The sequence below is a fragment of the Oncorhynchus mykiss genome, chromosome 6 (genome assembly GCF_057628025.1).
Source record: "Oncorhynchus mykiss isolate SJ-2025 chromosome 6, ASM5762802v1, whole genome shotgun sequence".
Taxonomy (NCBI): domain Eukaryota; kingdom Metazoa; phylum Chordata; class Actinopteri; order Salmoniformes; family Salmonidae; genus Oncorhynchus; species Oncorhynchus mykiss.
This window is the reverse complement of record NC_143027.1, coordinates 20,621,321-20,645,614: the sequence shown is the minus strand read 5'-3', so window position 1 is coordinate 20,645,614 and position 24,294 is coordinate 20,621,321. Positions and strand designations below refer to the sequence as shown.

At 41.8% G+C, this 24,294-nt stretch overlaps 2 protein-coding genes across 2 annotated transcripts; one reads left to right on the top strand and one right to left on the bottom strand.

Moving 5' to 3' along the window:
• Positions 1-1,405: 1,405 nt before the first annotated feature.
• LOC110525440 (flavin reductase (NADPH)) lies at positions 1,406-12,229 on the bottom strand. Its single transcript, XM_036979572.2, has 5 exons — positions 12,114-12,229; positions 10,117-10,272; positions 9,748-9,949; positions 9,322-9,486; positions 1,406-1,686 (listed from the first exon to the last, which is right to left on the bottom strand). Exons 2-5 carry the CDS (start codon positions 10,249-10,251, stop codon positions 1,523-1,525), a joined length of 666 nt encoding a protein of 221 aa, XP_036835467.1. The 5' UTR covers positions 10,252-10,272; positions 12,114-12,229; the 3' UTR covers positions 1,406-1,522.
• Positions 12,224-23,997, top strand: LOC110525438 (N-acylethanolamine-hydrolyzing acid amidase). Its single transcript, XM_021605542.3, has 11 exons — positions 12,224-13,428; positions 13,842-14,006; positions 14,186-14,309; positions 14,495-14,585; positions 14,668-14,753; positions 14,875-15,047; positions 20,023-20,085; positions 20,173-20,239; positions 21,424-21,452; positions 21,824-21,893; positions 23,639-23,997. The coding sequence occupies exons 1-11, from the start codon at positions 13,262-13,264 to the stop codon at positions 23,657-23,659; spliced, it is 1,056 nt and encodes a 351-aa protein (XP_021461217.1). The 5' UTR covers positions 12,224-13,261; the 3' UTR covers positions 23,660-23,997.
• Positions 23,998-24,294: the final 297 nt, after the last annotated feature.

Sequence of the window (24,294 nt, the reverse complement as noted above, 5' to 3'; positions counted from 1 at the left end):
GTTTATGATACGGTAATGCCCCCATGTGGTAACAATGATTTATGACAATACCTTCATAGTGCAGATTTACCATGAACATACAGCTCATTCGGGAAAGTATTCCGACCCCAGACAGCTTTATTCTAAAATTGATAAAATACATTTTTCCCCTCATCAATCTACACAGAATGCCCTTGACAAAGCAAAAACTGTTTTTTAGAAATTTTAGCTAAATGATTAAATATAAAAAACATACCTTATTTATATAAGTATTTAGACCCTTTGCTATGAGACTCGAACTTGAGCTCAGGTGCATCCTGTTTCCATTGATCATCCTTGAGATGTTTCTACAGTTGATTGGAGTCCACTTGTGGTAAATTCAATTGATTGGCCGTGATTTGTAAAGGCATACACCTGTCTATATAAGGTCCCACAGTTGAAAGTGTATGTCAGAGCAAAAACCAAGCCATGAGGTTGAAGGAATTGCCTGTAGAACTCCGAGACATGATTGTGTCGAGGCACAGATCTGGGCAAGGGTACCAAAAAATGTCTGCAGCATTAAAGGTCCCCAAGAACAGTGGCCTCAATCATTCTTAAATGGAAGAAGTCTGCAACCACCAAGACTCTTCCTAGAGCTGGCTGCCTGGCCAAACTGAGCAATCGGGGGAGAAGGGCCTTGGTCAGGGAAGTGAGCAAGAACCCGAAGGTCACTCTGACAGAGCTCCAGAGATCCCCTATGGAGATGGGAGAACTTTCCAGAAGGACAACCATCTCTGCAGCACTCTACCAATCAGCACTTTATGGTAGATTGGCTTCAGGACAAGTCTCGGAATGTCCTTGAGTGGCCCAGCCAGAGCCCGGACTTGAACCCGATCGAATATCTCTGGAGAGACCTGAAAATAGCTGTGCAGTGACACTCCCCATCCAACCTGACAGAGCTTGAGAGGATCTGCACAGAAGAATGGGAGAAACAGGTGTGTCAAGCTTGTAGAGTCATACCCCGGAAGACTCGAGGCTGTAATTGCTGCCAAAGGTGCCTTAACAAAGTACTTAGTAAAGGGTCTGGATACCTATGTAAATGTGATATTTAAGTACATTTTTTTTATACATTTGCAAAAATGTATAAAAACCTGTTATTGATTTGTCATTATGGGATATTGTGTGTAGATTGCAGAGGGAATAAACTATATAATCCACTTTAGAATAAGGCTGTAAAGTAACAAAATGTGGAAACAGTCAAGGGGTCTGAATACTTTCTGAATGCACTGTAATTGTGCAAAATACTTAAATTATGTAATTTATTTTTTAAATAAGTCCTAGACCTTCAATGACTTTTTCTACCATTTTAAATGTTTGCTTCATGCTAAGTCACAAAAATATAGGGTAACAAACTCCACATCATAAATGGAATAAAAACATTGACACATTTTGCTCAAACCAGCAGAAATTACATTTAATAAAATGTTCACAATAATGAAAATAGCACACGATGGTAAACAATATTACAATTAAAGGCTGACGCAAACAGAACATTGATAGCATTTCATTCATTTTTGGTTGTGATGGCAACCGCTTTGTTGAACCAGACATCGGTGTTGAGGAGGAAGAGCATGAAACGAGCCACATCACCCCTTCCTACAGCACTTCCTACAGGCAGGCCATTGGAGTCAGGAACAAAGTAGCCCTCGTGGGTAAGGAACTCTTTACCTGGTGAAAAGAACAAAGTAAATAGAGATCCATTTGTTCCCATCATCATTTTGATTGGTCCATTTCACTAAGTCTTCTGAGAAAAGTGCAGGGACTTGTGGTAGTAGCAGAACTATGACCCTAAATTAAACCCTTACACTCGTAGGAATTGGCCTATATGGATAGATCAAAATTGAAATGTTTCTTACAGAAGAAATATGGAAAGCTTATACATAACCATGGTAGCAATCAAAGGGAAAAGTTTGGAGATTATGGGAAAATCATTAGCCTAAAATGAGGACAAAACAGCTAATCTGACACAAAACAGATTAGCTGTCTGACATCGAGCTGTCTAACATCGAGTCCAAACATTACGCTTCTGATTTTATGTGCACTTTACATTTACTGTACTTGGTGCCGCATTTGTTGATCAACCAAATCTGAAAATACTCTGGATACATTCAGTAACATAAGAATATTCATGGTAATTTGGGGTAGGTGCAACATAAGACTAAACAATGACAAGGGTTTGAGTGAGAGGTCTAACTGGTGTTTCCAAGTGGCCACACACCTCTCTATAGTGTGCAGAGTTCCTATGTAATTTCAATATACTTTTATGACTCAAAGAGTCTTCAACAATAAGGTGCTATTTTGAACACCCATAGCTGTGCTGTTGAGGAACTAGAGCAAGCACACTTGTAATTGTTTTGTTTGGAACAGAGCTCTGCATCCCCGCCATCACACAATTACTCTTGTTGTTTACGCATTCCAGAAACGGTCCATTATAAATCGCAATCTGAGTCAGGTGGGCATCATTTGAAAGTGTGTTCTATTGCCGACGCGGCTAGCTAAGTTACAAAATACGAGCTTTCACGAGGCAATTCAGAGAAGCAGACGGTAATTTTGGTCCGAATAGGATAGAATCACAACTGCATTCAGATGCGTGTTCCCTGCCAAATTTCTTCACAATACAACAAAAATAGGCTCATTCTGTTCAGAACAATTCAGGGTAAGACGCCATGTCATCTTGTAACTGTACATCAAGCATAGTGCTCATAAACGTTGACACATTGGCTTGCTTTTATGAGATCAAAGCGGTATTTATTATAATCTTCAGTCTCATTTTTCAAAAATACATTGAGTCCTCTTTATTTATTTTCCTTCACTCAGAAAACAAAACATTTGCAAAAGGGATGAGGGCAACTTCTGCCGCGCATGGTGCTCAAGTTCAGAACTGCTGTCAGTCAAAACCAATACTGCGCTGTGAAGCAGAGACCCTCAGCTCTGACATCTGAAACATAAAGGAGGGTGATTGTCTCATAGCAACTGCATTCCAATTTAGGTGCTTATAATAATAATAATAATCATGTATTTTGTAAAGTGCTTTTCATTATATGGAATAGTCTCAAAGTGCAAAAAATAAATGATAAAAAACAATAGTTCAAAAATGTTATATTAATGGACATAACTAGACAGGGCAACTGTCCAAGGAGCACAGCTATCAACAGAAAGCCTTCCTAAAGAGAAAGGTCTAAGTCCTGTTTTAAAGGAACCCAGAGTCTGGTGCCTTCAGGTGGGCAGGGAGGGCATTCCAGAGGATGGGGGCAGTCGAGCTGAATGCCCGATCCCCTAAGGAGCACAGCTCAGCTATCGCTTGATAGGGGTTATGGAGGGAGAGCAGTTTTCGTGAATACACTGGAAAGTCAGCAGGAGTGTTTTGAATACAATCCAGAATGAGGCAGGGAGCTAGTGTAGAGACGCTAGGATGGGGGTCATGTGATGGTGTTTCTGCACTCTCATCAGGATCCTGGCAGCGCTGTTCAGGATGTATTGGAGCTTCTGGAGACTCCTGCCTGGGATCCCGATGAAGAGTGTGTTGCAGTAGTCCAGCCTTGAGGAAATAAAGGCATGGACGAGCTTCTCTGCATCAGACTGAGTGAGGGTGGGACGGAGTTTGGCAAAGTTCTTGAGGTGATAGAATGACGATTTACACAGTTGTTTGATGTGGCTGTCAAAGTTCAGGGAGGAATCAAGTTTTACATCCATATTGGAAACTAAGGGGGAGAGAGTGATATTCTGTCCTACAATGGTGAGGTCTGTTATTGGTGAGTGCTGGACCTGGTAGGGGGTGCCAACAAGTAGGGCCTCGGTTTTGCTGCTGTTCAGTTAAAGGATGTTTTGCATTGCCCATGCCTTTATCTCCTCAAGGAAGGTGTTCAGATGGGCACATGCATCAGAGGGACTTGGAGCAGTTTTTATATGCAGCTTGGTGTCAACAGCATAGCAGTGAGATTCCATGCCAGCTGATGAAGCGACCGATGGGCAGTACAGGATAAACAAGATTATCATCTTATCAGTGTACAAATGTCATTTTCAACCTGTATATGGGTACGAGTGTAAAGAGCTAGCCAGGGAGGGTTACTGCTGAACCTGAAAGTGGTTCAGTCTAACGTGATGACTTACGTGATTACTGTAAGTCAATATATTAGAAACATGCATACTGTATGACAAAATGAATCCTGTAACAATTAAAATGTTGGAGTCTTTTAGAACAATCTTTTAAAGGTGCAATGCAACAGTTTTCATCTCAATATCAAATAATTTCTTGGTAACAATTAAGCAGCTTACAGTGATTCTTTTCAATTAAAATGGTCAAAAAGAGCAATTTCTCAAGCAAGAATTTTGCTAGGACTGTCAGAGTGTTCTGAGTGGAGAGGGGAAAACTGAAAACTAGCTGATATTGGCAAATAGGTTTGGAACTCTCTTTCTTATCGGTCTATTTTATAATTTACTGCCTACTGAAGTCACCAGGCAGGCCAAAACTCAATTGACTAATTGTACTACCAACTGATATCACCAGGCAGGCCAAAACTCCATTCCACCACAACAGTCTGTTCAAGTAGCTCTTACACTAAAAGGGCATTATGATCATTTTCACAATTTCACAGTATTATTCCAACCTCATTGTGTGGAAATATAAAACACAGAAAATCATGTTTTTGACTGCACTTGGCCTTTAACCCAGCTAAATAATACAGTATACACAACATTGTGAGCAGGTGTATGTGGACACCTGCTCATCGAACATCTTATTCCAAAATCATGGGCATTAATATGGAGACGGTTACCCTTTTGCTGCTTTAAGAGCCTCCACTCTTCTGGGAAGGCTTTCCACTAGATGTTGGAACATTGCTGCAGGGACTTGCTTCCATTCAGCCACAAGAACATTAGTGAGGTCGGGCACTGATGTAGGGAAATTAGGTCTGTCTCACAGTCTGCGTTCCAATTCATCCTAAAGGTGTTTGATGGAGTTGAGGTCAGGGCACTGTGCAGGCCAGTCAGTTCTTCCACACTGATCTCGACAAACTATTTCTGTATTGACCTCGCTTTGTGCATGGGGGCAATGTCATGCTGAAACAGGAAAGGGTCTTCCCCAAACTGTTGCCACAAAGTTGGAAGCACAGAATCTTCTAGAATTCCATTGTATGCTGTAGCGTTAAGATTTCCCTTCACTGGAACTAAGGGGCCTAGCCCGAACCATGGAAAACAGCCCAAGACCATTATTCCTCCTCCACCAAACTTTACAGTTGGCACTATGCATTGGGGCAGGTAACGTTCTCCTGGCATCCGCCAAACCCAGATTTGCCATTGGACTGCCACACGGTGAAGCATGATTCATCACTCCAGAGAAGCTTTACACCACTCCTGCCAATGCTTGGCATTGCATATGGTGATCTTAGGCTTGTGTGTGGCTGCTTGGCTAGGGATACCCATTTCATGACGTCACTTCCAAAGGCAATTTGGAACTCAGTAGTGAGTGTTGCAACCGTGGGCAGATGATTTATACATGCTATGTGCTTCAGCACTCGGCGGTCCCGTTCAGTAAGCTTGTGTGGTATACCAGTTCGCGGCTGAGCTGTTGTTGCTCCTAGAATTTTCCACTTCACAATAACAGTACTTACAGTCGACCGGTGCAGCTTTAGCAAGGCAGATATTTGACAAACTGACTTGTTGGAAAGGTTGCATGCTATAACGGTGCCACTTTGAAAGTCACCGAGCTCTTCAGTAAGGCCATTCTACTGCCAATGTTTGTCTATGGAGATTGCATGGCTGTGTGCTCGATTTTATACACCGGTCAGCTACGGGTGTGGCTGAAATAGCCAAATCGAATAATTTGAAGGGTTGTCCACATACATTTGTATATACATACATATATATATATATACATATATATATATATATATATATATATATATACACACATATATATATATATATATATATACATATATATATATATATATATATATATATATATATATATATACATATATATATATATATATATATATACACACACACACTGCTCAAAAAAATCAAGGGAACACTAAAATAACACATCCTAGATCTGAATGAATGAAATATTCTTATTAAATACTTTTTTCTTTACATAGTTGAAAGTGCTGACAACAAAATCACACAAAAATTATCAATGGAAATCAAATTTATCAACCCATGGAGGTCTGTATTTGGAGTCACACTCAAAATGAAAGTGGAAAACCACACTACAGGCTGATCCAACTTTGATGTAATGTCCTTAAAACAAGTCAAAATGAGGCTCAGTAGTGTGTGTGGCCTCCACGTGCCTGTATGACCTCCCTACAACGCCTGGGCATGCTCCTGATGAGGTGGCGGATGGTCTCCTGAGGGATCTCCTCCCAGACCTGGACTAAAGCATCCACCAACTCCTGGACAGTCTGTGGTGCAACGTGGCGTTGGTGGATGGAGCGAGACATGATGTCCCAGATGTGCTCAATTGGATTCAGGTCTGGGGAACGGGCGGGCCAGTCCATAGCATCAATGCCTTCCTCTTGCAGGAACTGCTGACACACTCCAGCCACATGAGGTCTAGCATTGTCTTGCATTAGGAGGAACCCAGGGCCAACCGCATCAGCACAAGGGGTCTGAGGATCTCATCTCGCTACCTAATGGCAGTCAGGCTACCTCTGGTGAGCACATGGAGGGTTGTGCGGCCCCCCCAAAGAAATGCCACTCCACACCATGACTGACCCACCGCCAAACCGGTCATGCTGGAGGATGTTGCAGGCAGCAGAACGTTCTCCACGGCGTCTCCAGACTCTGTCACGTCTGTCACATGTGCTCAGTGTGAACCTGCTTTCATCTGTGAAGAGCACAGGGCGCCAGTGGTGAATTTGCCAATCTTGGTGTTCTCTGGCAAATGCCAAACGTCCTGCACGGTGTTGGGCTGTAACGTTGGGCCCTGTGGACGTTGGGCCCTCATACCACCCTCATGGAGTCTGTTTCTGACCGTTTGAGCAGACATGCACATTTGTGGCCTGCTGGAGGTCATTTTGCAGGGCTCTGGCAGTTCTCCTCCTGCTTCTCCTTGCACAAAGGCGGAGGTAGCAGTCCTGCTGCTGGGTTGTTGCCCTCCTACGGCCTCCTCCACGTCTCCTGATGTACTGGCCTGTCTCCTGGTAGCGCCTCCATGCTCTGGACACTACGCTGACAGACACAGCAAACGTTCTTGCCACAGCTCGCATTGATGTGCCATCCTGGATGAGTTGCACTACCTGAGCCACTTGTGTGGGTTGTAGACTCCGTCTCATGCTACCACTAGAGTGAAAGCACCGCCAGCATTCAAAAGTGACCAAAACATCAGCCAGGAAGCATAGGAACTGAGAAGTGGTCTGTGGTCACCACCTGCAGAACCACTCCTTTATTGGGGGTGTCTTGCTAATTGCCTATAATTTCCACCTGTTGTCTATTCCATTTGCACAACAGCATGTGAAATGTATTGTCAATCAGTGTTGCTTCCTAAGTGGACAGTTTGATTTCACAGAAGTGTGATTGACTTGGAGTTACATTGTGTTGTTTAAGTGTTCCCTTTATTTTTTGGGGGAACACTTAAACAACACAATATATACACATATATATATATACACACACATACAGTGCCTTGCGAAAGTATTCGGCCCCCTTGAACTTTGCGACCTTTTGCCACATTTCAGGCTTCAAACATAAAGATATAAAACTGTATTTTTTTGTGAAGAATCAACAACAAGTGGGACACAATCATGAAGTGGAACGACATTTATTGGATATTTCAAACTTTTTTAACAAATCAAAAACTGAAAAATTGGGCGTGCAAAATTATTCAGCCCCCTTAAGTTAATACTTTGTAGCGCCACCTTTTGCTGCGATTACAGCTGTAAGTCGCTTGGGGTATGTCTCTATCAGTTTTGCACATCGAGAGACTGACATTTTTTCCCATTCCTCCTTGCAAAACAGCTCGAGCTCAGTGAGGTTTGATGAAGAGCATTTGTGAACAGCAGTTTTCAGTTCTTTCCACAGATTCTCGATTGGATTCAGGTCTGGACTTTGACTTGGCCATTCTAACACCTGGATATGTTTATTTTTGAACCATTCCATTGTAGATTTTGCTTTATGTTTTGGATCATTGTCTTGTTGGAAGACAAATCTCCGTCCCAGTCTCAGGTCTTTTGCAGACTCCATCAGGTTTTCTTCCAGAATGGTCCTGTATTTGGCTCCATCCATCTTCCCATCAATTTTAACCATCTTCCCTGTCCCTGCTGAAGAAAGGCAGGCCCAAACCATGATGCTGCCACCACCATGTTTGACAGTGGGGATGGTGTGTTCAGCTGTGTTGCTTTTACGCCAAACATAACGTTTTGCATTGTTGCCAAAAAGTTCAATTTTGGTTTCATCTGACCAGAGCACCTTCTTCCACATGTTTGGTGTGTCTCCCAGGTGGCTTGTGGCAAACTTTAAACAACACTTTTTATGGATATCTTTAAGAAATGGCTTTCTTCTTGCCACTCTTCCATAAAGGCCAGATTTGTGCAATATACGACTGATTGTTGTCCTATGGACAGAGTCTCCCACCTCAGCTGTAGATCTCTGCAGTTCTTCTAGAGTGATCATGGGCCTCTTGGCTGCATCTCTGATCAGTCTTCTCCTTGTATGAGCTGAAAGTTTAGAGGGACGGCCAGGTATTGGTAGATTTGCAGTGGTCTGATACTCCTTCCATTTCAATATTATCGCTTGCACAGTGCTCCTTGGGATGTTTAAAGCTTGGGAAATCTTTTTGTATCCAAATCCGGCTTTAAACTTCTTCACAACAGTATCTCGGACCTGCCTGGTGTGCTCCTTGTTCTTCATGATGCTCTTTGCGCTTTTAACGGACCTCTGAGACTATCACAGTGCAGGTGCATTTATACGGAGACTTGATTACACACAGGTGGATTGTATTTATCATCATTAGTCATTTAGGTCAACATTGGATCATTCAGAGATCCTCACTGAACTTCTGGAGAGAGTTTGCTGCACTGAAAGTAAAGGGGCTGAATAATTTTGCACGCCCAATTTTTCAGTTTTTGATTTGTTAAAAAAGTTTGAAATATCCAATAAATGTCGTTCCACTTCATGATTGTGTCCCACTTGTTGTTTATTCTTCACAAAAAAATACAGTTTTATATCTTTATGTTTGAAGCCTGAAATGTGGCAAAAGGTCGCAAAGTTCAAGGGGGCCGAATACTTTCTCAAGGCACTGTATATATATATATATATATATATATATATATATCTAAACTAGACCCTATTCGTCTGTCTTACCTGTGGCAGGTAAATTCTTGAGACCCGGCGGCCTGACAATTGTCCAGTTAACATCCTGTGTCTTCTTCAGAAAGTGCTCCATCTCAAACATATTGCTAAGGACACTTCGGATCATTGGCAGCAGTAGGAAGCGGATGAGGTAAGATGACTGTGTGCCAGAGTTAGCTATGGGGATGAAAATGAGAAGAAGATAAGGGAATGCTGTTTCACAATGATAAAAACACGCAACTGACTTTGTACATTAAAAAGGCAACATGATCACTAACGAAATAGAGTCATGGCATTGTTAATTTAACCCTTATTTTACCAGGTTAGAGAGGCTCTATTCATCCCTTGGTGGATTGAGGCCTAAGTAAGTAAGTTACCAGGTAAGTTGACTGAGAACACATTCTCAATTTGTTCTCAGTCATATTTTACTTTACTTACGGTCAGTGTACCATGAAGTCATGGTGATAATGCGGTTCACTTTGGCCTCTCTCATGGCGTTTACTGCGGCCCTCATAGACAAGGTGTATCCAGTGACTCCGGAGAGAAAGGATGCAGGGAACCCCAGGCAAGATATAACTGCATCTTGTCCTTGGAAGTGAGGTTTTAGGCTGTCTTCTGAGAAGATATTGCCCTCAACCACCTGACAGAACAGAGAAAATAGCAGTTTTATGGTATAGGCTCTCTCAGGCCTGGGGTAAGGTTCACACTTCATAAAGCCTCTATAAAAAACATTGCTGCTGCGTTCATTACAGAGGAAATGTAAAAAGACATACAGTTGGAGCTCAGACAAGACATTACATTATTTACCTTTAATTTCTCATGTTGCACTGTCAATTTCCCTGGGTTCCTGACAATGGCAGTGACAGAGTGTCCCTGCTGAAGAGCTTGGTTCACCAGATACTGTCCCGTCTGTCCAGTGGCTCCAAGCACGGCTATCTTCATCTTGACACTCGGAAATACACTCTCAAATAAAATAAATATAATTTATGAAATATAATCATTCACAGTCAGAGAGTCAATCAAACCATAGCCCGACGGTGATAAGTTACAAAAGCATGAATTCACATTTACAACAGTGCAGGTTTAACAGGCAAGGGTGTGCAGTGGGCGTAGCACGACTTATCACGTGAATAGACTGTGTAGCAACACCCACATTTTTCATAACTGCTTGAAACATAACCAACTTAAAATGCATTAGTTCTTAATCTATTACAACAAATGTCCATTTGCATTTAAGTCATTTAGCAGACGCTCTTATCCAGAGCAACTTAACAGTAGTGAGTGCAGACATTTTCATAGTTTGGTACGTTTAACCCGTAGTAGCCTTTAGGATTTTGATTCATAAAGTGTTAATTGGATGGTTCACTTATAAATGTTTCAGACACATACTAGAAAGGCCAAAAAAGGACATGACCTGTGTGCATTGAATGGACATTTACAAGAGGTCTATTTACACAGTAGATGGCAGTGTGTACCCCTTCATTATCCCACTAACAAACCAACCCACCCCAATGTCACCACCTCTTTTCATAATGGGCATAACAAACAGCTTTATAGAGAGCCATAACAAAGCTGATCATAATGAAATATGATACATTTTCAGTGAGGAAAACCCCAGATTTGTTATCTGAAAAGTGAACTTGGATTTTGATTATGAACTGTTGAAATTCAAAAGGCAATAGTGAGAAAACATGAATTGATTGTTCATTACTTTTATAGACTGCCTCCTGCGTTTGCCTGTAAGGCCCTTCAGTAGACAGAATTAAACCAGGATTAATCTAGGGGGAAATTTGACTGTGTGGCACGAGGTCTGATCACACTGTCTGTGTTGTATCCATCTGAAAATGATTATTTCTGCAACTGTGAAATGATAACGGACAGTAAACTAACGCAAGGAATATAAAAGGCAGTATTATGAAAATCAAACCAAGAATTAAAAAATGTCAGAAGATTTATTTTATTTTATCTGATAGGCACCACATGCACTGAAAAGAACCTACAGACTCTGGCTACACTGCATAGGAATAATCCTATATACAGATGTCATGTTTCATTTCATAACTCATGTTTTGCAGCAAACTTGATTGAATTTCCCATGTCCTATCCCTTGGTGATGACCAAATTACACAAGGTTTGTAAACTGTTAGGCTATACCTGCACAATCTACAATACTCTGAATGGTTCATGCGATCAAGCAATCCGTTTGCTCCAACAGTAATGTAAAAGCTTATGCATTAAAGGGCATCATACAACCAAGTTGTGTAATTATTTTCCCCAACTCAGTTAAGCCAAAACCACGCCCCGTTATTAAGAGGAGCGTTTTACAACGCTGAGCGCTCCAAGTCCGGAAGTGAATATCACGTAGGGCGAAATTTCAGTCACTCATTAATAACGTTTGCCCCTGTATTTCAAGATTGAAAAATAAAATAACATAATGTCGTGGACAGAGCTAGCCATTAACGTGCCTTGACACTCAAAGACAGATTCAATGGCTGTAGCATAGCGTATTCGACTGAATTATTAGCTAATGAATATTTGAGAAATGTTGAATAATAAGCATATGCTTTTACCTGATAGACTACTAATGATAATATACCAAATTAAAACACCGCGCTAGTAACGTTAAGTAGCCTAGCTAAACTTATCTGACCTTCAATTGAAGGAATTCAGCAGAGTTCTGAGACATTTTTACAACTCATTGAAACTCTTAAAATAAATATATGTGGAAATGTTACCAAACATGATAATAATAGGCCTGCATTACAGTTGGCAACTAATTGTTAAATTATACTTTCCATCTTTACCTTGGAAGGCCACTGTCTCTGCGCTGATCGCCTGTGAGTGAGACAACGCTAGCTAGCCAATGGGAGCGTAGTATAACGCCCCTCTGAATAACGGGGCGTGGTTTTGGCGCAACTGCGTTGGGAAAAAGAAAGACGCTTGCTTGTGACTTGGATGCATTCAAGATCTGCAATGTTTCACATTGTTTAGTTTTTTGATTGAGCACATCACGATATAAATAGTCAATGTAACTTTTTCTAATCACAGTCACAATGATTTATTTCTTATGAAGCATTGTTTTGCTGTAGGCTTAACGAAAAAGGCATTTTTATGAGAAAATTATAATGAAACTGTTTTGCTCTGAGACCGGATGTGCGTTCAGTTCGCTTGAACGTTTGCTACGTTGAAGAACGGTTTGTACTGAACGACACGTTACCCGCAAACGTTATTGTATGTTCTTGAACATACTTCGAACTACGGTTTCTCTGTGGCTTTAAGCAATGAGTGACGTATTTAAAGGGGAATGGCTATTCTAACAGCGTTCCCCAACTGGTTGTGCAGTATAGCACCGTTCCCGTTGAATTTAACGTAAAAACGTACTATATGCAGACCAGACTTGGAAACCGCATATCTGCTGCAGTTGTCAGATGATATACTCTCACCTTGAAGCGGCAATCTGCAGTTTAAACAACAACAAAGGTTAACCCGCCACAGATTTGGCAAACGGCTGAGGCTGGAGAATTGTAACCACGGAATTCAAAGACAGAGCTATTGATTAAAGAACTGACCATCCATGAGATCATTAAACGTTTTAACCATGTTTTGAAACTATACAGAGTTTGTTTACAAAGGAGTAAAACAAGTGTATATTTTGGATTCTGATGGGGTTACAGTTTAACTAAGTCCATGAACAATGTGTAAGATATACTCTACAATAATCAATTGCTATATATCATTCATTTAAATGTCCGAAAATGTTACAATCGCAGATGGCCCCTTAACCATGCTCACAGGCGCTACCCCAAAGAGTTAACCATGCTCACAGGCGCTACCCCAAAAGAGAAACAGGAAGTTATGGAGAAGTTGCAACGATGTTGCCTGTAAAGTTGCGCCCATTTGAATTGGAACGCACAAGTTCCTAGGCTACTGCCATATCAGCGAAAAGGGCACAATGTTGTCAACATTGCTCCTGCTTGGTCTGGTCGTTTCATGTGAGTCAGACTTCGCTCCAGCTGTGGTCAACGTCAGCTTGGATGATCCCCCAGAAGTGCGATGGGCGCCTCTATTTAAAGTTTTTGATGTCGACTACCTGGTGAAAGCAGGTGCTGAAGTGATTGAGTAAGTGCTTAATAATGCGGAATGCCTATTTACAGAAGTTCTAGTTGCCTCCAAAAGTTGGTTTAATAATGTTTGTCTCAAACGGTAAAATATAGATGTTTGCTTTAATGTCACATGATGGACAGGACTTTTGATTATGTAGCCTAAACCTGCATTGCAGAAGTTTTACGTCAACTTCAGTATATGGACATTGATCAGACTTAACCATTTATTTTCACTTACCATTCAATATGTCAAATATGACAAAATGTGCCATGATATGTTGTTTGCATAATATCTGTGCTTGCAGTTTAAATATGTATGAATATCTGCAGGCATACAGTATGTTGACCGACACAATGTGAGTAGCCTAAGCTTGCCCATGGTGTTGATTAATATTAACACCCAAAACGTAATATTTTTTGTTGTTGCAGTGCCACTGTTCCAAAATGGGTGCATCATGCGGTAACTCCGATTGTGGAGGCCTTGGAGAAGTATGTACCTCCTCCATACGCAGGGGAGATCAGAGGAATGGCCTCATATTTTCGAGGGAGCCTTTCCGATGTCATCCTTCTCAACTTTGCCTATGAAATATCAGCGTATGTATGAACTGATCTGCTTTACATGTAGGCCTACTGATACAAATGCCATTCAACCAGTTGAAACAAGAATGTAGTCACAGCTTCTTGTTGTCAGAAGCACAAAGAAGAAGAATGAAAGTATGTGTTGTAAGAACCCCCCCCCCTCATGACTTAACACGCTCCTATTGCATCTGTAGGTTTTGCACTAGTATTGTAGCTCAGGACACAAGTGGACGTTTGTATCATGGCAGGAACCTTGACTACCCACATGATATACTCCGGAATCTCACCATCAATGTTCTCTTTCTCAAAAATGGAACGGTATGTTACACATGGTTACACAGCTCAACCTTTACATCTGCAGTTTCACTTCTGCAAGGCCACGGTGTCAATCAGCCGATAATGCCAGATAACTTAGTTTGGGCACTGTGAAGTAAATCTGGAGTGTGATGTTAGGCTGAAAAAGGGTCAAGTAAAATCCCCTCCTAATTACTCAACTTTTCCAGGTGGCTTATCGTGGTACGTCTTTTGCTGGCTATGTCGGGCTGTGGACCGGACAGAGTCCAAATAAATTCACTGTCTCTGGTGACCAGCGTGGTAAGGATTCACTTTATCTAATTGTCCAGGACACATCCATAAAGGTGTGAGTCAGTCATTTAAGGCAGTGTGTTATCATCAGGTGAAGACCACTGGTGGAATTGGTGGAAGAACTGGGTCTCTGCTTTCCTGCTGAAAAGATCTCCAGTCAGCTGGCTGGTGAGAGAGGTACATCAGGAAGTTTAACCATCAACATCCACAAAAATCAACACTTTGCTAACCACAAATTACTATTATGGCTTGTCTATTAACCTACTATTGTGGCTTGTCCTTTCTTGTTTTTCTTCAGACGTTGGAGGAAGCAGCAGACTTTCAGGATGCTGTGATGCGGCTGTCCAAAATCCCAATCATCACAAGTGTGTACTACATCATTGCCGGAGTAAAGCCTGGGGAAGGAGTGGTGGTTACCAGGGACAGGAAGGGCCCAGCTGATATCTGGCCTCTGGAACCCTTAAATGGAGGGTAGGAAATGAGGGGTCTCTTCCATAACACAAATTGTATTAGTTTGTTTTAAGAGCTGCTGAGATTTATAAAGCTGAGTTATGCTAACTGTTATCATTGAGTCTGACCCATATTTCCAACCTCCCATTTTTATATTAAGTCAATCAATCAATCAAATGTATTTATAAAGCCCTTTTTACATCAGCCGATGTCACAAAGTGCTATACAGAAATCCAGCATAAAACCCCAAACAGCAAGCAATGCAGATGTAGAAGCACGGTAGCTAGGAAAAACTACCTAGAAAGGCAGGAACCTAGAGAGGAACCAGGCTCTGAGGGGTGGCCAGTCCTCTTCTGGCTGTGCCGGGTGGAGATTATAACAGTACATGGCCAAGATGTTGAAACGTTCATAAATGACCAGCAGGGTCTAATAATAATAATAATAATAATAATAATAATAATAATAATAATAATAATAATAATAATAATCACAATCACAGTGGTTGTAGAGGGTGCAACAGGTCAGCACCTCAGGAGTAAATGTCAGTTGGCTTTTCATAACCGATCATTCAGAGTTAGAGACAGCAGGTCCAGGACAAGGTAGCACATCCGGTGAACAGGTCAGGGTTCCATAGCCAGAACAGTTGAAACTGGAGCAGCAACACGACCGGGTGGACTGGGGACAGCAAAGAGTCATCAGGCCAGATAGTCCTGAGGCATGGTCCTAGGGCTCAGGTCCTCCGAGAGCAAAATAATTAGACGAAGCATACTTAAATTCACACAGGACACCGGATAAGACAGGAGAAATACTCCAGATATACAGACTGACCCTAGCCCCCTGACACACAAACTATTGCAGCATAAATACTGGAGACTGAGACAGGAGGGGTCGGGAGACACTGTGGCCCCACCCGACAATATCCCCGGACAGGGCCAACCAGGCAGGATATAACCCCACCCACTTTGCCAAAGCACAGCCCCCACACCACTAGAGGGATATCTTCAAACCACCAACTTACTACCCTGAGACAAGGCCGAGTATAGCCCACGAAGATCTCCCCCACGGCACTAACCCGAGGGGGGCGCCAACCTGGACAGGAAGATCACGTCAGTGACTCAACCCACTCAAGTGACGCACCCCTCCTAGGGACGGCATGGAAGCGCACCAGTAAGCCAGTGGCTCAGCCCCTGTAATAGGGTTAGAGGCAGAGAATCCCAGTGGAGAGAGGGGAACGGGCCAGGCAGACAGCAAGGGCGATTCGTCGCTCCAGTGTCTTTCCGTTCACCTTCACACCCCTAGGCCAGACTACACTCAATCATAGGACCTACTGAAGAGATGAGTCTTCAATAAAGACTTAAAGGTCGAGACCGAGTCTGCATCTCTCACATGGATAGGCAGACCATTCCATAAAAATTGAGTTCTATAGGCGAAAGCCCTGCCTCCAGCTGTTTGCTTAGAAATTCTAGGGACAAGGAGGCCTGCATCTTGTGACCGTAGTGTACATATAGGTATGTACGGCAGGACCAAATCGGAAAGATGGGTAGGAGCAAGCCCATGTAATGCTCTGAAAGTTCAGAGTAAAACCTTGAAATCAGCCCAAGCCTTAACAAAAAGCCAGTGTAGAGAGGCTAGCACTGGGGTAATATGATACAATTTTGGGGTTCTAGTCAAGATTCTAGTAGCCGTGTTTAGCACTAACTGAACTTGATTTAGTGCTTTATCCAGGTAGCCGGAAAGTAGAGCTTTGCAGTAATCTAATCTAGAAGTGACAAAAGCGTGGATACATTTTTCTGCATCATTTTTGGACAGAAATGTTCAGATTTTTGTAATGTTATGTAGATGGAAAAAAGCTGCCCTTGAAATAGTCTTGATTTGTTAGTCAAAAGAGAGATTAGGGTCCAGAGTAACGCCTAGGTCCTTCACAGTTTAATTTGAGACGACTATACAATCATCAATATTAATTGTCAGATCCAACAGAAGATATATTTGTTTCTTGGGACTTAGAACTAGCAACTGTTTTGTCTGAGTTTTAAAAAAAGTCCTGGAGAAGATGTTGGCAACTCAACTTCACTCACACCTCAGCACTAACAAGCTTTATGAGGCGCTCCAGACCAGCTTCAGACCCATGCACAGTACTGAATGCTGTTAATGACCTGCTCGTGGCAGCAGATACAGTATTCCCCCACCATCTTAATTCTTCTGGACCTCAGTGCTGCTTTTGAAACAGTAGATCAAATCATTCCACTGCAGTGCCTCACAGGGAACACTGCCATCTGTGGGACTGCCCTAAACTGGTTCACCTCTAACCACAAGCAGTGCGTAATCCTCAATGTCCACCATAACCTGCGGTGTCCCACAAGGGTCGATGCTAGGACCCATTTTCTTCCAGCTCTACATGCGCCCACTTGGCCAGATCTTCAGACAGCACAGTGTCCAATTCCACTGCTACACAGATGACACACAGGTGTACATTAAAACCAAGCCTGACACATCTGCTTTGTCAACCTTGGATGAAGAACAACTTCCTCCAACTCAACAGTACCAAGACCGATGCAATGCTGATAAGCAACCCCCAGCAGATCACCAAATCCTGCAGCATCCACTCTGCCATAGAAGGCCACATCATTCCCCCCCTCTCCTCATTCATAACCAACCTGGATTTGATATTTGACCCTGCTCTCTTCTTTAATGCCCACATTAGACTGTAAAACGCAATTCTTTCACCTGAAGAACATCTCCCTAAGACCCTCTCTCACCACTTCTGACACAGAAAAGCTTATCCATGCATTAGTTTTCTCCAGAATTGATTATGGGAATGCAGTACTTGGAGGGCCTGCCTGCGAACTCAATTCATAAATTACAGCTCATTCAGTGCTGCAAGGTTTCTGACACAAACAAAAAAGTCTGCTCACATCACCCCCATCCTTGCTGACCTCCATTGACTACCTGTCTTCTTCAAAGAATTGACTTTAACATTCTCCTCTTGGTCTACAAAGCCCTTAATGGCATCGGCCCAGAACCCAGAGCAGAACCATGGGGGACCGTGCCTTTTCCTCCCACCCACCATGTCTTTGGAACTCCATCCTGACAATCTCAGGGCTGTTCAGACTGTTGGGGCTTTTCAAGCAGGCCTTAAGATTCCTCTTTATCGGCTGGTCTACCCTTCCTCCTAGACTTTGTTGCTTTTATGATATGGTTATGTATACAGTGGGGGGAAAAGTATTTAGTCAGTCACCAATTGTGCAAGTTCTCCCACTTAAAAAGATGAGAGGCCTGTAATTTTCATCATAGGTACACTTCAACTATGACAGACAAAATTAGAAGAAAAATCCAGAAAATCACATTGTAGGATTTTTTTATGAATTAATTTGCAAATTATGGTGGAAAATAAGTATTTGGTCAATAACAAAAGTTTATCTCAATACTTTGTTATATACCCTTTGTTGGCAATGACAGAGGTCAAACGTTTTCTGTAAGTCTTCACAAGGTTTTCACACACTGTTGCTGGTATTTTGGCCCAGTCCTTCATGCAGATCTCCTCTAGAGCAGTGATGTTTTGGGGCTGTTGATGGGCAACATGGACTTTCAACTCCCTCCAAAGATTTTCTATGGGGTTGAGATCTGGAGACTGGCTAGGCCACTCCAGGACCTTGACATGCTTCTTACAAAGCCACTCCTTCGTTGCCCGGGCGGTGTGTTTGGGATCATTGTCATGCTGAATGACCCAGCCATGTTTCATCTTCAATGCCCTTGCTGATGGAAGGTTTTCACTAAAAATCTCACGATACATGGCCCCATTTATTCTTTCCTTTACACGGATCAGTCGTCCTGGTCCCTTTGCAGAAAAACAGCCCCAAAGCATGATGTTTCCACCCCCATGCTTCACAGTAGGTATGGTGTTTTTTGGATGCAACTCAGCATTCTTTGTCCTCCAAACACGACGAGTTGAGTTTTTCCCAAAAAGTTATATTTTGGTTTCATCTGACCATATGACATTCTCCCAATCTTCTTCTGGATCATCCAAATGCTCTCTAGCAAACTTCAGACGGGCCTGGACATGTACTGGCTTAAGCAGGGGGACACGTCTGGCATGGCAGGATTTGAGTCCCTGGCGGCGTAGTGTGTTACTGATGGTAGGCTTTGTTACTTTGGTCCCAGCTCTTTGCAGGTCATTCACTAGGTCCCCCCGTGTGGTTCTGGGATTTTTGCTCACCGTTCTTGTGATCCTTTTGACCCCACGGAGTGAGATCTTGCGTGGAGCCCCAGATCGAGGGAGATTATCAGTGGTCTTGTATGTCTTCCATTTCCTAATAATTGCTCCCACAGTTGATTTCTTAAAACCAAGCTGCTTACCTATTGCAGATTCAGTCTTCCCAGCCTGGTGCAGTTCTACAATTTTGTTTCTGGTGTCCTTTGACAGCTCTTTGGTCTTGGCCATAGTGGAGTTTGGAGTGTGACTGTTTGAGGTTGTGGACCGGTGTCTTTTATACTGATAACAAGTTCAAACAGGTTCCATTAATAAAGGTAACTGTCCTCCGAGTGGAGGACAGAGGAGCCTCTTAAAGAAGAAGTTACAGGTCTGTGAGAGCCAGAAATCTTGCTTGTTTGTAGGTGACCAAATACTTATTTTCCACCATAATTTGCAAATGAATTCATTAAAAATCCTACAATGTGATTTTCTGGATTTTTTTTTTCTTCTCATTTTGTCTGTCATAGTTGAAGTGTACCTATGATGAAAGTTACAGGCCTCTCATCTTTTTAAGTGGGAGAACTTGCACAATTGATGGCTGACTAAATACTTTTTTGCCCCACTGTGTATATATTTTTTCTATTAACTTTTATTTTATGCACTAATTTGCTTTTCATTATACAATAATAAACAAATGTTTTATAATACTATCAGCAGATATTGGGCTTTTAAAATAAGATGCCAAAATGTATCGGGGTGTTTACTCTTGAATGTGTAAATGAAGTGTAGTGTCCTTTCCTACTATAGGTGGTTCAGAGTAGAGACCAACTTCGATCACTGGCTGCCGCCTCCTGCAAAGGATCATCGCAGGTAAGCATACTGCTCACTTTACATGACTCCATAATTATATTTTCATTGATTTCATGTGAATGGATGGCTTGTGTATCTTTCTTCCAGAGATGCAGCCAACAAAGCATTAAATGCAACTGGTCAAGATAATATCAATATGGATACAATGTATAAGGCAAGTGGATGGCTGTATGTTATTGCTGAATATTTGTTTAGATAGTATTACATTTGACAATGTTATACTGTATCATTGACAATTTTTTTTGACTAAAGTTATCCTAATAGCAAATTCAGAAATACAGTGCATTCGGAAAGTATTCAGACCCCCTGACTTCCACATTTTGTGGAATAATAATGACAAAGCCAAAACTTTGTATTATATATAAAAAAAAATGAAATCACGTTTACATAAGTATTCAGACCCTTTACTCAGTACTTTGTTGAAGCACCATTGGCAGTGATTACAGCCTTGAGTCTTCTTGGGTATGACACTACAAGCTTGGCACACCTGTATTTGGGGAGTTTCTCCCATTCTCTGCAGATCCTCTCAAGCCTTGTCAGGTTGTATGGGGAGCGTCACTGCACAGCTATTTTCAGGTCTCTCCAGAGATGTTAGATCGGATTCAAGTCCGGGCTCTGGCTGGGCCACTCACAGACATTCAGAGACTGGTTGGCTGTGTGCTTAGGGTAATTGTCCTGTTGGAAGGTGAACCTTGGCCCCAGTCAGGTCCTGAGCGCTCTGGAGCAGGTTTTCATCAAGGATCTCTGATTGGTGGAGTGCTGCAGAGATGGTTGTCCTTCTGGAAGGTTCTCCCATCTCCGCAGAGGAACTCTGGAGCTCTGTCAGAGTGACATTCAGGTTCTTGGTTACTTCCCTGACCAAGGCCCTTCTTCCCTGATTGCTCAGTTTGGCTGGGCGGCCAGCTTTAGGAAGTCTTGGTGGTTCCAAACTTCTTCCATTTAAGAATGATGGAGGCCACTGTGTTCTTGGGGACCTTTAATGCTGCAGACATTTTTTGGTACCCTTCCCTAGATCTCTGCCTCGACACAATTCTGTCTCAGAGCTCTACTGACAATTCCTTCGACTTCATAGCTTGTTGTTTTTCCTCTGACGTACTGTCAACTGTGGGACCTTTTTATATAGACAGGTGTGTGCCTTTCCAAATCATGTCCATTCAATTGAATTTACCACAGGTGGACTCTTTTGAGTCTCATAGCAAAGGGTCTGAATAATTATGTAAATACGTTTTTATTTTTTTATATTTTTTTTTAAGAAAAGGTGCCTGAATGCACTGTATAAATGTATTTATTTTTAAATAAATGGTTTAAGCATCTTAAATCAGTAATTTTGTCTCCCAGGTCCTGTCAATGAACCCAGTATGTAACAGGTAAGGAAGAAAAAGTTTGTTTATTATGTCCTCATTTCTCTCTGTGGCATTCCCCAGTTTGAATCACTGTGTGAGAAGCAGGAGGGAGGGTTCTTGTGCAACGAACATTGCTTTCACTTCCCTTTGCCTTACCACAGCAATAAAGTTAATAGGCCTCTGTTATGAAACTGTCTGAAAAAATGGCTGTAGTATGTTGTCACTGAAGATCTGAGTAGAATTGTCCCTGTTTTGAAGATTTTCATGTCACACTTGTATTTAAGTAGGTTTCCATTTTACCCATACATGCACTAACTGAGATTTGTATGTTTCATATAACTTTCTGTGGGTAGATGGGACAGTCTTATATTAAAAACATGTTCCTTGTTTCTCAGGATTACTGTTTTCACAACAACAATGAGTGCAGCCAGCCCTGAGAAATACAACACAGAGGTCAGACCAGAGGTAATGAAACTACTGACATGTCTAATCATTGGCTCTCAGTTGTGTCCCATTTAGGGCTGTCATAGTTCATCAGTTAACTTTTTGTAATGTCAGTGTATCGTGATTAATGGCATTGTCGGAAAGCATTGAAAATCCTCTGAAAACAACCAAAATACATAATCTATACAGCTAAAACAATGCGATGTTAAAACAAGTTGACGTTGAGTATGGTTACATGCACACAATAATGTGATTAATGTGGATAGTCAGATTAATATAATAATTCAATTTAAACGTTTACATGCTTTGCAAGAAGAAAGATTTCCCTAATTATCCTGTTTGCATGGACACATCTGAAATCAGGCTACCTGATGGCACACTCTTAAAAGCAGAAAATCGTCATTTAAAATAAACGTTCTACCACAGCGACCATGTTATTTTTGAGAAGCATATTTGATTCTGAGTACGGACATATAAAGTTTGTATGTGAACTACTTTTAAGACTCATACATTCAGTTGTTCCCAACTCACTTCACTGAGCTAAAAAGGGAGGCTCGCTTGGCTGGTGCTAGCACATGTGCAGATCAGATACACGGCTGGAATGCAGATGAAGGTGTTTAGATGTCCTAATAATTAGAAAGTAAAAAAAATAAATAATAATAATCAGCTTATGCCCACTTCCATTCTGACCTTACACCGATTTAAGATGAGCAGAGTAAGGTGTTTACATGACTATTGCATAATCAGTTGTATTAATGTCCATGTAAACATACTCATCGAGGTTAAAGAAAGTGTGCTTTATAAATTAACCTGATTTTGCTAACCGTTACGCTGGACAAAATCAAGACAGCATTACAAGAATATTGACATCTGTATAAAAAACAGATCTTAATTTACAGCTCCAATTTGAGCAAATTCTTCATTTGCGGCCTCCCGGGTGGCGCAGTGGTTAAGGGCGCTGTACTGCAGCGCCAGCTGTGCCACCAGAGACCCTGGGTTCGCGCCCAGGCTCTGTCGTAACCGGCCACGACCGGGAGGTCCGTGGGGCGATGCACAATTGGCCTAGCGTCATCCAGGTTAGGGAGGGCTTGGCCGGTAGGGATATCCTTGTCTCATCGCACACCAGCGACTCCTGTGGCGGGTCGGGCGCAGTGCGTGCTAACCAAGGTTGCCAGGTGCACGGCGTTTCCTCCGACACATTGGTGCGGCTGGCTTCCGGGTTGGATGCGCTCTGTGTTAAGAAGCAGTGCGGCTTGGTTGGGTTGTGTATTGGAGGACGCATGACTTTCAACCTTCGTCTCTCCCGAGCCCGTACGGGAGTTGTAGCGATGAGACAAGATAGTAGCTACTAAAAACAATTGGATACCACGAAAAAGGGGTAAAAATAAAAATTCTTAATTTGCGATTAATTGTGATTTATCACAGCAAATTCTGCAATTTATTGTTTTAAATTGTTTGACAGCCCTAGTCCCAATACAATACACAATGTTTACTTACAATATAGTTGGTTACAGTTAGTAATTAGTAATAGTTGATTACTTACAGTATGCTTTATATAATGGAATTATATTAACCCCATTGCCCTACTAACTAAGCATATGTCCATTCTCAATGTTCTATACTATGGTGTAAAGTTCTGTAAATTAGACCTACTGCATTATGTATGGTCATGCGCACATCACTGATGTTGCAGATCAAAACATTTGTTTGACAGGCAAAGCATCATTGTGGTTGTTGATTTAACCTTCTGTTTCCTGTGTTTCCAGGGCTGCCATAGCAATGAATAATGCTGAGTCGTGGACCAAAACCATGATTATGTTGTTGTCCAGAAAGGGCAGAGCAGAGATTTTCTGCATTAAAAGTGCCTTTTTTAAATGTTTTATTCCATGAGTTGTTTGTCATGTATTTTTTTAGGTGATCAAATGTATATATTTTTTACCCAAAATGTTATTTGGAAATATGAATTATGATTATGTCCACACACATTGAGTCTAGTGTTTTAGAGTGGTGAACATGATTATATTTAAATAAAGCTAATTTAATTTTGATTAATTCATGCAACATAAAATGCCTTATGTGAATTTATACAGACTGTCAAAATGAGTAATAAAACTAGTAATACAAATCCAATGTTTCTACATTGTTGACCTAGCAGAGAGCTACTGTTACTGCCACAAAATTAATACATCAGTAATACAAACCTTTTGAATTTTAGAAATAATACAGAAACAATGTCTCTGGTGCCTGCATGTTTTAACATTCTTCTCTAAATAATGAATATTTCACAAGTGATACGTTCCCCAGTGTCTGTGTTGTGGGCTCGTGTATATGTATGTGTGTATTTCAGGAAAATGGCTTCCTGGATTCCCCCAAGCAGCTGATTGGTCGGCCCCATTGCGGATTGGAGCTCTGGTCCCGCCCT